The sequence below is a fragment of the Triturus cristatus genome, chromosome 2_1, assembly GCF_964204655.1.
Source record: "Triturus cristatus chromosome 2_1, aTriCri1.1, whole genome shotgun sequence".
NCBI lineage: Eukaryota > Metazoa > Chordata > Amphibia > Caudata > Salamandridae > Triturus > Triturus cristatus.
This window is the reverse complement of record NC_140581.1, coordinates 1,122,334,351-1,122,351,046: the sequence shown is the minus strand read 5'-3', so window position 1 is coordinate 1,122,351,046 and position 16,696 is coordinate 1,122,334,351. Positions and strand designations below refer to the sequence as shown.

At 44.4% G+C, this 16,696-nt stretch overlaps 1 protein-coding gene across 2 annotated transcripts in view; it reads left to right on the top strand.

Annotated features, from left to right (window-relative positions):
- Window positions 1-16,696, top strand: part of LOC146866452 (UDP-glucuronosyltransferase 2A1-like) — a 203,163-nt gene that overhangs the window by 55,280 nt on the left and 131,187 nt on the right. Inside the window, exon 1 of one of the 2 annotated variants that reach the window (XM_085636529.1) lies at window positions 9,754-10,555. The exons of the other annotated variant lie outside the window; for it this stretch is intronic. Coding sequence (XP_085492655.1) covers window positions 9,835-10,555 — 721 coding nt within the window. The 5' untranslated portion in view covers window positions 9,754-9,834. Of the gene's footprint in view, window positions 1-9,753; window positions 10,556-16,696 lie in introns of those variants that run through there. 2 annotated transcript variants of the gene reach the window in all.

The following is a 16,696-nucleotide window of genomic DNA, read 5'->3' as shown; positions in this document are numbered from 1 at the left end:
CCAAGAAGAAGATAACCACTATCCAAGCTTTTTTTCCAAGATCATTACATTACCGAGCCCTTCAAAGGGTAAAGGCGAAAGCCCTACGAGCTGGACTATGGTATGGAGACCAAGTAACCCTAGATCACAAGGCCAAATCAGAACTGAACTGATGGCTAGAGAATCTAGATTTCTGGAATGCAAAGCCATTTTCGTGAGTTTCCCAGAATTCATCCTCCAATGAGACACGAGCCTTCATGGCTGGGGTGCTTGTCTGCACAACCAGAGAACGGGAGGTGTATGGCCCTATGCAGAGAGCTCACATCACATAAACTATCTAGAGATGACAGCAGGCCTGTACGCTCTGATGAGCTTCAAACAATCTCTTCAAGGCAGATCGGTTATACTACAAATGGACAATATATCAGATGTGGCATACATAAATAATCCAGGGGTACGAAATCCAAAGACCTATCTAATCTAGCCAAAAGACTCTGGATGTTCTGTCTAGAACACAAGATAGTGTGGAACTCAAGATTCCTTTTAGACCACAGCGACTGGAAACTCAACGAGAAAGTCTTCAGAGCTCTCCATCACCTCTGAGGCCCTCTGGACATAGATCTGTTCGCAAGCAGACTGACATTCCAACTGAAGAACTGTTTCAGCTGGATGCCATACCCTGGTGTTCAAGCAGTCAATGCGTTCCTTCAACCCCGCAAAGGAATTTGAGCCAATGCCCTTACCCTCTTTGCAATGATCCAGAGAGTCCTCCAGAAAGTGAGACAGGAACAATGCTCCTTAGCACTGGTAACACCCTTCTGGCCCTCCCAGGCGCAGTTCCAGATGACCTTGGAATTAGCCTGTGACATTCCCTTACCACTACCAGCTGAGGAAGGCCTTTTAAGAGACATAGACAGAAGAGAACATCCCCTAGTTCAGACAGGGGCTTTGAACCTTCTTGCCTGAAAGGTGTCAGGAGATCCAACGAAATCACAGGCCTTTGGAGAGGAGCTGCACTACTCCTCGGAGAATCATGGGCTCCTGGCACCCACTATAGATATCGATATAACAGCGTTTGGAGAACATGGGTATGCTGGTGCTTGCAGAGGAACCTGGATCCTGTGGAGGCTCCTATAGTACACGTGGTCGATTTCTTAGTAGAAAGATTTGAGATGGGCCTTAGTTATAGATCAATTAATTGTTACAGATCAGCTATTTCAGCAGGCACAATTTAATAAATGGTGAAATGATAGGTAAAAATTTCATAGTATGCAGAATTCTCAAAAGTACTAGGCTAAGGAGACCCCCTAAACCTAAATATGAGACCCTATGGGATGTTAAACTAATGATAGATTTATTCGCAAGTTGGCCTAATACCAGATATTTAGATAAGAAGAGACTATCCATAAAACTATCCTCTCTCCTCTGCCTAATTTCCTTCAGTAGAGTATCAGATGTTAAAGCATTAGAAGTAAGTAACTGAGTTTATGATGCATTTGGTGTCAAATTCGAAATTATCAGAAGAACTAAAACTATGTCAGATACAATTTTCTACCCAAAGTCACCGCATGCAGGAAACCTTGTGTGGTAGATTACAATAATATGATTCTAGAATGAGTGAACATCATGAGAATGGTGTCAATCAATTACTTATCTCTTTTGTGAAAACCTTTAAATCCATAACGTCAGCCTCGATAGCAAGATGGATTAAATGTGCAATGCAGCTGGCTGGTATTGACCTCAAGAAATTTCAAGCACACTCAGTAAGTAGAGCTAGGGCTAGTAAATCCTTCTGGAAAGGTGGTAAAATAGATGACATCCTTAAAGCGGCTGACCGGTCTAATTCCAACACTTTTGCAAAACACTATTGTAAACCAATTGAACACGTCAGATGTGGTGTTCCAAAACTACCAGCATGCATAATGGTAGCCTCTTGTCTTGTAATGAAATTGTGATTCTCCTAATCACATGAGAAGAGAATCTGGATTTTATTAAAAACACGGAGGCTACAATTATCCCACCCTTCCCATCCAATGGGTTGATAAATGAATTCTTAAACAAATGAGATGCCCTGTTTATAATGCAACCTTTATTCAATGCACTGTTTATAATACAATCTTTATTCATCTTAGAATTAGTATTCCATTTCATACAGCATGTAATTCACTGTTACGCTCTTTCACGTTTACGTGACAACAGGGCATTTACACTCTTTCTGTTTTTCTGATATTTCAACATAACTGGATTGTTTTTCAATATTCTACAGACTGGAAGGAAGACATTCAGAAAGAATTCATTCCGTGACCCTACCATTAAGTTCTCGTTTTCTCCATTTGTAACATGAAAAAAAAAGAAGAAAAGAAAGGTTACAAAGAAGATGAATTACCTTGATACTTTGCATTTATACAGAGGCAGACTACTTTATGTGCATGACTATTATACATCAGGACTGTTCTGTTCTATAACTTTTTGTTTTATGATGTATTGCTTCAAAGAGCTGCTTGGAGTTAGCATTAAAAGAAATATGCATAATGTTAGCCACTGTGTCTTTCATTAAATCTAGATTCTCTTATCATGTTATTTGGAGAATCACAATTCTATAGTATATGAAACTATAGATTGATACTTTTTATTTCCTTTTTCACTGGTTAGGCCTGTGTGGACTTTCAAACCTTTTGTTTCTCATAACTAGCATGGAAAAATAACTTTGGGCCTGATCATGATGAATCCAAACCATCCGACTCCTTGTCGGATTCAGTTCCAACCGACTCCTGGTGGGCAGCTCCGATCGACCGATTATGATGCTTCCGAACACCATTCTAAAGGACTTCCATTTACTTCAATGGGAGCCTGTGTTCTGACCGACAACTCAGGCTCCTATGTGGAAAATGGGTGTCTGCGGAAAACCTTGCACCCACTGTGCGTGGTTTTACTGGGATGTTCCTTGGGTACCCCCTTGACCAACAACCGGAGGCCTCAGGATGAAGGGGGGCTGCTGGGGGTCCCCAAAATCAGTTTACAACGGCATTTTTGTGTCAGACAGACCGAGTTGGAAAGGCTTTCGGAATCCGAAATCATAATCAGTTGGGCGGAAACGTGGTCCGTAGAGCTGTACGAATCGGCGTAGAACGACTCCGACTCTCCAAATGTTGGTCGGAACTGATTCGGAATGACCGAATGGTTCCCCTGCATCGCAATCGGTCAGTCGGAATTGTTTCTGACTGAGTCGGCCAGATGGGTGCCGAGATGATCTAGGAGAATCTGACTGTCGGTCGGAGGCTTTCCGACCGACAACGTAATCAGGCCCTTAATGTTTCAAGTTTCCTAAATGACTTTATGTGAATTGGAACAAATGGCAGTCTTTCACTGGTGATGTGATTCCATACCACTGGGGCTTTGCTAGAAACATTATAAAAGAAGAAACCCCAGAGTAGGGGTAACACAATTCATTTTTTTCTTGCTTTGGGACCAGAATGCTATGCTGATCGATTTTTTATGTTCTCTAAGAACCACCCTTTTACTTGAACTACCTTGCTTAATGGTACAGTCGGTAGCAGATGGACTAACCTTCTTTTCCGAACCAAATATATTTTATTCTATGCCATATGCTAATGGACTTGCCCTTAATGGACTCTAAACTTTAACCCTTTCCATTTCCTTTAGGATTTTGTAATGTTAGACTGCCAAACTATCCTTCTGCCTTTAATGAAAGTGGGAGTCTGTAACTGTTTATATTTTGGAAAATAACCATCCTTTAAGCTTTGTCTAAATGGTAACCATTCTTATGCAAGCTGTGATGTTCTCAGCTACCATACTTAAAAGATTATTATCGCAATGAATTTTGAGTCATTAACACAATAACCAAATTAATTCAAATACGTCTCAGTCAATCAATGAGTCTTGATGATTCTTCCATTTCATTCCGATCTGTTCTGTTTTACTAATGATTTAAATGCATTGTAGCGAGACTCAGTGAGCTTTTACTGAACATCAAGTTCTACTTCTTCTGTTCTGCGTAGCAGTGGCAGAACTTTTGGTTTGGATGATTTTAGTCAGACTTCACTTCTTCATGAGGTTGGGTCTGTCGTGTAGTTCCTATATGACCTATACAGGATCTGCGCGTTTGGATAACATAAACTGTGGGACTGGTGGCAGACTGATTCCGTGCACCCCCACCTGGCATATAAGCCTGTCTGTATCAGCTAGCTCACAGTGCCACTATAATCTCCTCTTACCAAGGAGAGAATAGATTCTGGCAACCTCAGAACATGACAACCCTGATCCCTCAGGATCATGGAAACAATGTAATAATTTTCGCTCAGTCACTGGTTCTCACTTAGCTTGTCTCAGAGAGATACACAGAATAAACAGGCTGGGCGTTTTCAATAAGAATTTATTGAACAGTTGTTATTCTAGTGTAGAATAGATGAGCTGAAACAACCATTATACAGTAGCAGAGATATATGATTAGAAGTACTACGAAAGTAAAGGGATGGTAAAGTTCTACCGTCTTGCAATAATCATGAATACATACAAATATATAAAACACATGATGAAAGGTGCGTACGCCTACGATGCCTCCCTAACTAGATGTACCTAAATGTACCTAGCATCTGTGTAGGTGTTATGCCAAGAATCCCTCTAGGATCTAGTCCACCCCATTACCTGAGAATGAAAGACTATGGGACCCCGTCCTGGTCTCGAGTTGGACACCCCGCGAGGGATGTTAGACCACTGCGAGCTGGAGCGTCTGCATGCAGGAACCTCAGCGTCTCTGGTCAGTGTGTCAGCCGGGAAGTCTCGGTCTCCCCTGTCCTTCTGAGCAAGATGTGATGTATATATACCCATAGGTCTCCCCAGGTGTCCTATCTTGCTGTGTTACTGTGTCGGCCTAAAAGATGACGTTGGGCCTGAACTTTATACAGAGATATTATACAGGAGATGCTAGTCCTGCTGTGCTTCCAAGAAGCCTCATGCCTAATGTATGAGATACGAACTAGGGAAAAACCCGCATTCTGAATGCAGTGTCGTATCTAGGCAAAAGGTCAGTCCCTAAGAACCGTTATGTGTGTAATGTCGGGAAGAATATAGGTGAAAGGTTACAATGTTTCCTGCACCTATATAGGGTACCTATATGGAATATAACAGGTCTTCCTGTAGCTATTCTTTATTTCTATAGTATGGTCCTGAGAGTGGTCTACCTCAATCTGATCTCAAATTTGTAAGTTGTCTGTAAATTTATGGTACTCATAGGATAGCTAACGTCGTGTTTGGTTACCCTAATTTCCAGCCCTCCTATTGGCAGAGAAAGATTCATCAGAGGGTCATTGCCTTTGTGGTAAATGGAAATGCTGAAGATTGTCTAATTGTAAAGGGCCCAGTACAGTTAGAGTTGTGGAAGGAGTAAGCGTGTATAATAAAAATATTTACCACACTTCCACTGCAACATCATCAATGCGGTCAGTGGTATCATCTGCAAAGTCCTCTATTACATCACGGGTGTGGTAAACTGAGTTGACCTGGCAAGAACAGCTTCTGCATATGGTAATGTTTCACTTGTTTCAATGTTTGTGACCCCAAACCTCTTACTCCACACGGTGCCACTTTCCCAGTAACCACTAAGCTCGATGTGGTGATGTGTTGAGCAGAGGCCCATGATCAAGCTTTATGTCATGATGTTGGCAAAAGCATCACCAAGCTTTACTTGGGGATCTTTTACCACTGTTGCCATATAGAATTTTAAAAATTAACGTTTGCCTCCGTATAACCTTTATTTATTTATTTGTTACCTATAAAATCGCCCCTTTCTCCCCCTCCATAGAGAAGATGTATTCTTGCTGTAAATCTAAGCTTTGAACAGCAGATAATGTGTTTTTGTAAGTCATGCGTTGTAGCTGGTGGCCAAAGTAGATCGCAAAAGCTACCAAGAAAATCCGACTGCCACTAAGCAACAACAGGGAAAATACAGCAATTTATTTCAAACTTCCACAGAATTACATTGAGCACAATAGTTCATGGTGCCACTGCACCTGCCTCACAAAAACGAGATAATTCCCTGGTTTGCTACTGAGTCATGCGAATTTGTAGTTGTTTCTACACTTCCATTTTACATGCTCAGTTCAGTTTATTACAGGTACCACTACCATGTGATATTTTAAACACGACACTTAGCGTCGCCATTATTTATAGATGATAAGACAGAAGATCATGTTTTAATGTACATCGCTAATTAAAAGGGTCAGTCAGGAATAAAAAGTCGGCCTAATTGCATTTGCTTGTTTGCTTTATGTTGCTTCTGTTTATTTACTTTCTTTGTTTTATGAGTGACAGTTTTAATTTTAAGTAATTGCCAACATGAGAATGATGAAAGGTTGTCTCGAACCTGCTGGGAGTCCAATTTCGTTTCACACTTTGGGGCATATTATCAAGCACGGCATTAAAAATTATCGCCGATTTTGCGGCAGAAAACTGCCTCTAAAGCGGCGATAATGGGCTTGATAATATGCCCTTGAGAATTCCAATACAAGTCCATGTTCTGGTGTGAACATGGGTTTCTATTGGAATTCTCCAGGGCATATTATCAAGCCCATTATCGCCGCCTTAGCGCCAGTTTTCTGCCGCTAAACCGGCGATAATTTTTTTTAACAACAGATTTTATTTGTCATTTGCACATTCGAAGCAGGGCTCTGTAACCCAGAGACGACTGCCGCATAGAAATATACTGTACCACATCGCAAAGGACATTTTACATTGCAAAGGAACATAACTCCCAGAAAAAAAAAAAAAACATGCCTACATAGTTTTTAAGCTAAAGTGTAATTTCGGATACCCACCCCCCCACCCACTCCCCCGCCACGAGTTGCGCTCGATTCCCTAGCAAACCACCGACCAACCAACACCCAGTTACCACAGAAAGAGAACAAAGACGACAAACTATCTGCCCCAGCAGGGGCCAACTGCACCCGAAACCACCTAGCCCACCCGTGGCTGCCGTCCCCAGACGGAACCGGCGATAATTTTAACGCCGACCTTGATAATATGCACCTTTGTTTTTTGCCGACTTCATGCTATCAAATATAAAACAGCTAACCACAAAAAATTAATGTGAAACCACAAGAAACATTTTTTGCTAAAAACGCATATTGTGTAGAAAAAACATCAAAGAAATGGAACATGTTTAATTCTCCATCAGAAGTAAAAGCGAAAGATGTTAAAATAGATGTTTTGGAAATTATAGCTATGCTTCAGAATGTTTTCACTGAGGTGGCTATTAAAACACTTCACCGTACGCAACTCCACACCACTTTACTCCACTTTATAACACTGCACTCTATGCCATTCTACTGCACTCCATTGTACGGCACTCTACTCCACTCTATGCCCCTCCCCTCTACACCACTCCATTATACACCACACCACGACACTTTATGCCACTGCACAACACTCCGCTCTCCTAAATTCTACTCTACTACAAACTACACCACTCCACGGCACTCTACATCACTCCATGACACTCCACTCTACGACACTCCACTCTACAACACTCAACTCCACTCCACACCACTCTCCTCTACGCCACGAACTTTAAGCCATGCTGAAAAGCAGCCACCCTGGTGTACAACATGGCTTAAACACACTGGCAAAGCCAATAGCTCTTCCATAGGTGAGACCGATTGGCTTTATTTTGCCAATGCTGGTTGTGTATTGTTGACACTTTTTGGGCAAAAATCATGTGCATATTGCGTTTTCTCGCCTTTCTCGTCTATCTTTTTTTGTTTCTCCTTCTCTGTCATTTCTCTCTCCTCCCTCTCATTCCCTCTAATTTCTCTTGCTCTCTTCCTCTCTCGCTTTCTTGTCTCTTTCTCTTACCTCTCTCTCTATCTTTTATCACTCTCTTGACTTTGTCTCTCCTTCTCTCTCACCCAGAGAATAATCTGGCCACACAGCCATCAGCCACACCCTATTATTTGGAGGGAAGATAACTCTCCTGCACAAGCCACATCAACAGGGACATACTCGTGATAATTAATTACTTCTTCATTTCTTTATTTACACAACAAGCCCATATATACATTCATAGTAAATCACATTCGCCTTTCACCATTCCCCCTTTAACAAGGGCATATCTGTCAGTTATTTCTCCCCCGTGTACTACAAAAGCCACCTAAGAGGGCCAGTAGCATTCACTTATTTAAATTAACCCATTCACTGACTCTGTAGGAAAGGACAAATAGTCCCTTTTACTGCACCAGTGGCCTGATGTGCTAGCTAATACCAGTTCGGAAACCCGTATGGGCAAAGCGCACACTGTTTGCAAACAGGCCTGCTATGTGTGATGAAATCTATGCACAGAGAGGTGGCATTGCAAATTGCCCATTAATAGGACGTCGCAAAACTACCTGCCTAAAACTTTTTACCCAGGCATGCCTCTTTTTGCGATCCACAATGAATGGCTGTGGATGCAGAGAAGATGGTGGACTGTAAGGAACAAAAAACACACCACCACTGCATTTTCATACCCAAACAGAAAATATTTTTTAAAGCAGTTTATGAAAGGAACGTGTTGCTTTAGAAAAAGAGGCATATTTACAATAACTGGTGCATCCCTGCATATCAGCAGGGATGCGCCAGTTATTGTGCGCCACAGCTCCGCCACCATGGATGCGCCGCATTTACAATGCGGCGTACCATGGGGCAAAAACGGCACAGATGCGTGACGCATCTGTGCCGTAAAATTGGCGCATTGCTGGAGGTGTGTCGCAAGCGCGACACAGCTCCAGCAATGGTCTGGGGGGCCCTATCTTGCTAATGCTGCGTCAATCCTTACGCCTGCTTCAGGCAGGCGCAGGGTTTTGACTCAGCATGGGCCTAAAAGTGACTGAGTGAAATCTTGTAGATTTCACTCAGCCACTTTTAGGAGGCGTTCCTGCGCCGGAACGCCCCCCCCTGTGAAGGTACGCCTACATGTGGCGCAGGGCTTTACAACGTGACGCATCTCCCAGATGCATCACGTTGTAAGTACCCCACACCATGGCACAGGATGTGCGCCACCGCTGCGTCACAAAAGTGACGCAACGGCGGCGTAAATGAGGCGCAAGGGGCTTGTAAATCTGCCCCATAGTCTCCCTGCGACCGCCAGACACGATTCCCAAAGGAAAGCTGTGCTCTTCCTTTGAGAATGTGTTACCACTTTAACTTGAGTGCCAATATCAGTCGCAAAACATTGATTCATTCCATCAAACTCACAATTAGGAGCAGTTGCCCTCTTTTCACGCCCCTTTTGACTGCGATTTGTAACGTGTTGCAAGAGGCATTTTGATGACTCAGCAAGTGTTTCTGACTTGCAAAAATGCCTTTGATACATTGCACCCTCGCATTTTGTGATTTTGCAAGGCCTGGGATTTTGTGAATCACAGACTTCGAGACTCCACAATGCTGTGATAAATTGGGCCCTAGGTAATTTAATATTTCAAAAAGTGATTATGAAAGCCAGATAAGAGGTACATTGCGATCTGTGCTGGCCATAAAAATTGCACGAGGAAAAGAAGTACATCTACACATTTATTTTTGACGAATATAAACTTCTATTTTTTGTTTTAAAGTCGTAGGATTTAAAGAATGTGCGCCTTCGGTATCAGCTTTTTAGTGGAAATATTTACAATGGTTGAGGCGTCCTAGTCAAGCACAGGACTTTGCACGTGTTTCTCTACTATGCGAGTTCAAGTTAATCATTAAAAGAAAGTCAGCGGTACTCTGATGTGAGTTACTTTCATTGTGTTGACCAATGTGCCATGCCTTTCAGTCATTTTATCAATTTCTCAGCTGTGAGAGGCAGCAGTTGTACCTACTTGCAAAATGTCTCGGAGTTGGATTTCCGTATTCCTTTTCATTCATGTCTGGTGCCTCGGGCATGGCTTCTGTGGGAAGGTGTTAGTCTGGCCTACCGATGCCAGTCACTGGCTTAATATAAAATTCATCCTGGAAGAACTTGTCGTCCGAGGCCACCACGTGACTGTCTTGGTGAATCCAGCTCAGTTACTCATTGAATCCGACAAACCATCGCCTTTCACCCTTGAGTGGTACCCAGTCCCGTTTACCAAGGACATGCTGGAGGCTGCTCTAGAAGACTTGTTAAAGTTCTGGATTAATGACTTTCCTGACCTGTCCTACTGGGAGATCGTCCTGAGGTTTAAAGCATCCATATCCAACATGACGGCCATGGAAAGGCAAGCCTGCGATTCTGTGGTCCTGGACAGAGCACGGATCGCCAAGCTACGAGGAGCGGGCTTTGATGTTCTTCTTTCGGATCCACTAGCCCCTTGTGGGGAGCTGGTGGCCGAGCTGCTGGGAATCCCTTTTGTCTATACTTTTAGGTTCTCCGTGGCCAGCACAGTGGAGCGGCTTTGTGGGCAGATCCCAGCCCCTCCGTCCTACGTCCCTGCTACAATGATAAGCTTCACTGACCAGATGTCCTTCGTGCAACGGGTGAAAAATGTGTTGTTTACCCTCTCTCAGGATGTGATCTTCCACTGGTTCGTGTATGGAGACCTGAGTGACTACTACACTGAGGTCACAGGTAAGGAAGATGGCTATTGATGGGGGGGTTATTAATTTAGCATGTGAAGTAGTCTAAGGGTGTCATGGGACCTGATACAAAAATAGGTTCGGTCCACAGATGTGACTCTACCTCTGACCCTGCCCCTTAGGTAGAGTAGTCCGTTCCATCAGTCTGTCCAATAAGGTCTGTCGAGTAAAAACATTTCTTTAAATGCTCGAGGAAAGGTATCAGGACATGTTCATAAAGCACCTCAATGCCTGAGATATAGACTAGCTGCCCATCCCAGGAAACCTAAAACCCAAAGTAAGAATGTTTGAAGGTGGTTCTGACACTGTGAGCAACCCGGATTTTCCGCTTTTTGAGCACCTAATTGTTGAGCTTTTACTGTGGGGGAGCCTCATAGGTTGGGACTCACCTACAGTGAACTCACCATGAAAGAGACTGCATGGGGATTTTACTGGTGTCCCCCTGGCTTGACCAGGCCACTGCGCAGCAGCTGGAGTAAGGGACACCGGGCTGCTTACATGCAGACACGTGTACATGCATATGCACACGTGTAGGGGCTGCGCAGGGGAGATTCCTAGCGTGCGCAGTCAAGGAGCAGGTGTCGATAGACTGGTGTGGCAGGACTTATGCAGAATTGGGTGGTGACATGGAATAGACTTTATACAGAAAACATGCCAGGGAAAGTCAGTGTGCTTTACAGTGTTAATTCCATTATTCTCTTATGGGGATAGGGAGCACATGGGCTAGTTTTACTTTCATAGGGCCTCCAAAATTCCAGAAACGCACCAAAGTCCACTGTAACTTATGTGAGAAGAAGTGTTCTGCAGAGTCCAAAGTCATATTTGTACTGCTTTTGGGTCATCCAGAGATGTCATATTTCTCTGAGTCAGCCATAACCAGGGCCTGGCTGGGGAGCTGCTCTCAGCAGGCTGGATTGATACCCTTTCTTCCACGCGCTAAGGCCTCCTCTCCAAGGAAGAGAAGATGGGTGGAGCTACAGACTCACCCATCAGCCGCTATCACTGGGTGCCAGGCACCAGGCTGCACCAGGGAGAAGGCAGCCCTAGGGGGAAGGGGCTTTTTCAGAGACCATGTGGCAGGAGACCATGGATGACGCCATCCTGAACCAATCCAGAGGCCTGGGCAGGAAGGAGGGAGCAGGGGCAGAGAAGTGATGTGTCGCTGTGTGATAGGGCAAACAGAGACTTCCTGCCAGCTCCCTCCCCAACTTCTTAAAAGAACTTGCACAGGAAGAGGAGCTCTCTCTGGGGTGTGGTCTGCTGAGGCAGAAGGTGCTGGCGCCCGGCACAATGGACAGTAGGAAGGAGGAACCCCTGACTGTCCCAGGATCCTGAACAGCGCCAGGAGAAGAGACCAGGACAAGTGCGCAGAAGCAGGGGCCTCTGCGCAGGAAGAAGAGAGGCCCAGGAGGAGAGCCAGGAGATAGGCTGGCACAGGGAGCCAGTGAAGGCAGCTCCCCGCTGAATCCACCCTCTTGGAGACAAGGAGGGCAAAGGAAAGTGCTCCCAGTGGCTGGGATGGGCCACCAGGAACAAGAAGAGGCCAAGATCACGAAGATTGGACCCCTGGGGGCCGAGATACGCCCCCCAGAAGATAGGCGACCTTTGACCTCTGGAGGGACTGATGACGAAGCGCGTGGGGCTCCGCAGCCGGTCCATGATATGCCCCCAGGGTGGGTCAGGTCCCGGGAGCTGCCCGCAACAGGAAGACAAGCTGGGGAGCGCTGTAGAGTTCCCCGTGAAGGTGGCCAAGCGGGGAGCCAAGAGCCCTCCCTGGTCCCCGGCCATATGAGGGGGGCGGGGAGCACCGTCACGCCCCCCCCGCAATGAAGCCTGTAGGGGCCCGGGACCCCAACTCCGGGCCCGATGTGGAGAAGCACCTCCGGGGAGCGACATCGCGCTCCCTGTGAAGATAGCGAGGGGCCCGGGGCTCCATCCTCCGGCCCCGATGTGCAGACGGAGGAGGGAGAGTGCCGTCACACTCCCCCAAGGGCCCGCTGGGCCGAAGTAAAGTCGGGGAGCGCCGTCGCGCTCTCCGTGAAAAATGTGCCCAGGGGTCTGGGACCCCATCCCCGGGCCCCCGAAGAAGAGAGAGGTCATGAAGGGAGGCCCTTGGGCCCCAAAGAGAAGGAGACGGAGAGGGGAGTGCCGGCGCACTCCCCCATGGTCTCGGAACGGTCGAGGGAGTGCCGTCGTACTCCTGTGAAGAACCGCCAGGAAGGAAGCTGGCACTGTGTCTGCCCGCTGGAGTGGGCAGACTGAAATGGCCTCACCGGCTCCCACGGCCACCCCAGAGGGTGCGGGCCGAGAGGGGAGCTGGCAGGGACAGCCGGGGGTGGGCTCCCCGGGCTGTCCTCCAACGTGGAGAGCCTGCGGGGGTCCCGGTTGGGACCGGGACCCTGAACTCACAGAGGAGGTGCTGAACGAAGGACGAGTGGGCTTCCCAAGCTGCCATAGCTCACCTGGGGGTCCGGGTGGGGCTGGGCCCCCCACCAAAGAGGTGAGGCGGCGTGAAGAAACAGGACGGGCAGCGCACCCAGGAACAGCGGGAGAGCCGCTGCTCGAATATTCATTTCCAGGCACACGTAGCGCCCCATAATGCCGTGCAAGGCATGGGGAAATCTACTATTTTGGGCATTTTGTGGCCCCCCAGAGGAGAGGGGCCACCCCCATTTGCTGGAGAGGTGCAGGGGGAGCTGCAGGAGGAACGCTGCCTCCCCCAGCACCCCGAGGAAAAGTCCCACCCTAATTTTCTAGGGGACCTATATAATAACCCCTCAAGGGCTCAGCACAAGCATTAACACCTCCTGGGCTGGAACTTTCGTTCTACAGCTGGGGGTGTACTGAGAAGTGTATCAAGAGGTGAAAGACTGAGCTGGGGATGTCTGGAGAAGGGCATCTGGCACCACTGGCAGGGTAGGGTAGTGCATGCTGCCAGCAGTGGCCTTCTAAGAAGTGGCCTGGCACTTCCTTTTTTTACAAATTAAACACTGGCTGCTCTATGGCAAAAGAAAAGGGCAGGAATGTACCATATCTATCAGAAACTGCATATTCCTGTCCTTTTCCCCTACGCAGGTGCACAATGGGCTGCCGTACGCCAATGTAGGCATCTTTGCACCATGGTGCAAGGGTGCCTGCATTGCGGGCATGATTAAAAAAAATCACAAGAGGCTTATTTCTCTGACTATGTGTGCTACAGAATGCAGCACACATAGATAAAGGAAAAAAGAGGAGAAATAAAGATATTTATCCTTGTTGTGCCTCCATTACACCTCCCCTGGGGAAGCATAAATTTCTGGCACTGCTTCAGTGTTACAATTTCTTGCAAATCTGGGGCAGTGTCTATAAAGCCATGGATGTTGATGGGAACACCCTCAACAGAACCCATTGCATGCCCTTTAATGCAGAAAAATGCAATAAAGGGAACAATATTTACATGGCAGCATTAAGCCAAAAAAAGTGGCTTAGTGCCGCCTGGGAAATATAGCCACTGGAGCGTAACAAAAAGTGGCGCACCGACGGTGCAAGGAGCTTCTGAATAAGCCCCAGAATTTTTAGGAATGAGGCTTGTAACAACAATTGAAAACTCAGGCTCAATAGCGCACATTTTTAGTCACTTATAATTGAGGCTCCCTGTTTTCCGTTTTTACTGATTTTTACAGATAAATACAGACATTGCATGATTGGTCAACAACAGCATTCACGTTTATGTGCGGATTATAAATGTTCTGTACCTGATAGAAACATTAGGGACCTGATTCTCAAAGGTAAGCTTTTGTGTAAGTTTACTCACTTTCAGTATTCACAAACTATCTGGGAAGTTTTATAACACTGCACTCCCTATACTTAAGTGTGCAGAATTCTTCACACCCAAAGACTCTTTAATCCGGCGGACAACTCCGCACACATAAGTATAGGGAGTGCGGAGTCCTAAAACTGCGCACGGAGTTTGTGAATACTGAAAAAGTGTAAGTTTACCTTGTGAATCATGCCCGAGGTTTCAATTCACACAAGTTAATTTACACATGTAAATCTGCATGTCTTTTATCTTACACTTTGTAGTAACTTTACTACTTTAAGCTATTCATCACTTTTGAGTGTAAAGTTACTGTATAGTGTAGATTTACTTGTCTCCACCCATGAAGTCAGGGGTGGAACCTTATTTACGAGTGTTAAGTTTCTACTGATAACTTTTTGCACATAAGCGGAAGTCTCCACCACCAGGGTGGGACTCTTAGCATAAAGTATTGTGAAATTATAAAGTTTTTTTAACTTGAAAAAAATAGTAACATTATTTTTATGTTTAATTTTCATGTAAATGAATTTCATATATGTATTTTAAATCTACAACTAGCTAAAATAAATGCTGCAACACATTCTGAATTAAATATTTATTTAATTTAAACGTATTACATCAAATTAGAACTATTTTTTAAAGACTTTTAAAACAATAGTCACCTAAAGTAAAGTGTTTCTATTTATAGATTATGTAGTAAAAAGTACTAAAAAATGTATGTATAGAATTAAAGTTAATTAAATTTGTTTTTAAAAAAACGTGTTTTTAAATTAAAAATATTCAAATATTTTAAATATAATAATATTTGTTTTAATATATATATATTTTAGTATTATTTCTTATGGAGCTCTATTTTAAGACCTACCCTCCATTATTTTCTATCGGAGGGTGTTGCAGTACCTGTGATTGGCTATATTTAATGCTCGTCTTACTCAGGGTATGAGCTGGAGAATTTATGACTGTTTCGTGTCTTTTTTTGGCTTTTTTAGAGGCACAGATCGTGAATAGCAATGGGCTTACTCTTTTCTGCATGGGTGCATGTCCCTGGCTAAACCTCTCCTTAATTCTCTCTTAACTCCTCCCTGAACCCTTTCCATTTAGTAGTAAGATGACAGCACAGCTTCCTCATAACTATGACTGCTGTAAAATAAAGGCGTATATCAGATCAACAAATTAGGAACAAACCCTGCAAATCTAAGACGTGTAGTAGTGAGATGCAAATAATAGCCCTTTGGTACTATATAATACGACACATAACATGGTTAAATTCAAGTTACACTAGTATATATGATTACAGACATCCTTATGTGGTAATCAATAAGTACCATTTTCCAATGTTCAAAGCTTGTGGTAATCTTTCCGAAGTCCCAACCGGTGGACAAAAATGTTGAGGTCTGTTAGCGTGCTTGTCATGATGTACAGCACAATACTCATTGCCATTTGCTGAAAAAAGAAAAGCTGTAGATGCAGAAGCATAACTGAGTGGCCGGATGGGATGCCCTGCTTCTTCAGGATTGTGCCATACAGTTCTTTGAAGGCAACAGACAATACTCCAGGCTGGATACAATGCTTGGCTTGTTAGATGCTTAACAGTGAAGTTGCCTTCTTTGGCTTTAGGTCTTCCCCTTTCAACAATTGACTTTCTTCAACAAGCCTCTTTGAGTCATTGGCTCAAGACTTTGTCCAGCAGTCTTGGCTCAGTCTAGTGGGGTATTTATATCTGTCCTTATGCTATTTATGTTTGGTTTTATCCTTCCACCTCCACTACTTGCATTGAATGCCATGAATTATTATTTTACAATAATATCCCTATCTGTCCACTCCTGTTGAGTCTCTTCTGTGTTGGTTGCTCTAAACAACCAATGTAGCATGCTTTTGCACATTAAAACCATACCTCTTAGCTTTGTCAATAATTATTATAGCAGGAATCTTCCTATTCTTTTATTAACAAAGAAATGTGGCTGTAGGACTAAGTTCATCATATTTCTTTGGTGTTTACCTAAAGGGCAAACTAAGTCTCATGTTCTTTTTGAGTCTTTCACAAATGTGTTTACTGCTTCTGTAAAAATACCCTGATTTCACATCAGCTTGCAATATCATTTTATTACCTTCCGAAACATAATTTGTATTTTCCATCCACCTGCTGATCATTGTAGAAACCTAAGTATTGGCTGCCATCTACTATCTTTAATTTCCATCCTCCTCCTCGGTTTGCCCTTAATAGCACTCCAAGTTTGTAATAGCAATGGAAAATAGTTTAAAAAAACTATTTTTAATAGTGTTTGGTTTCCATCATTACTTTTCATCACATATGTATGTGTTAGTTCCTTCCTTTTC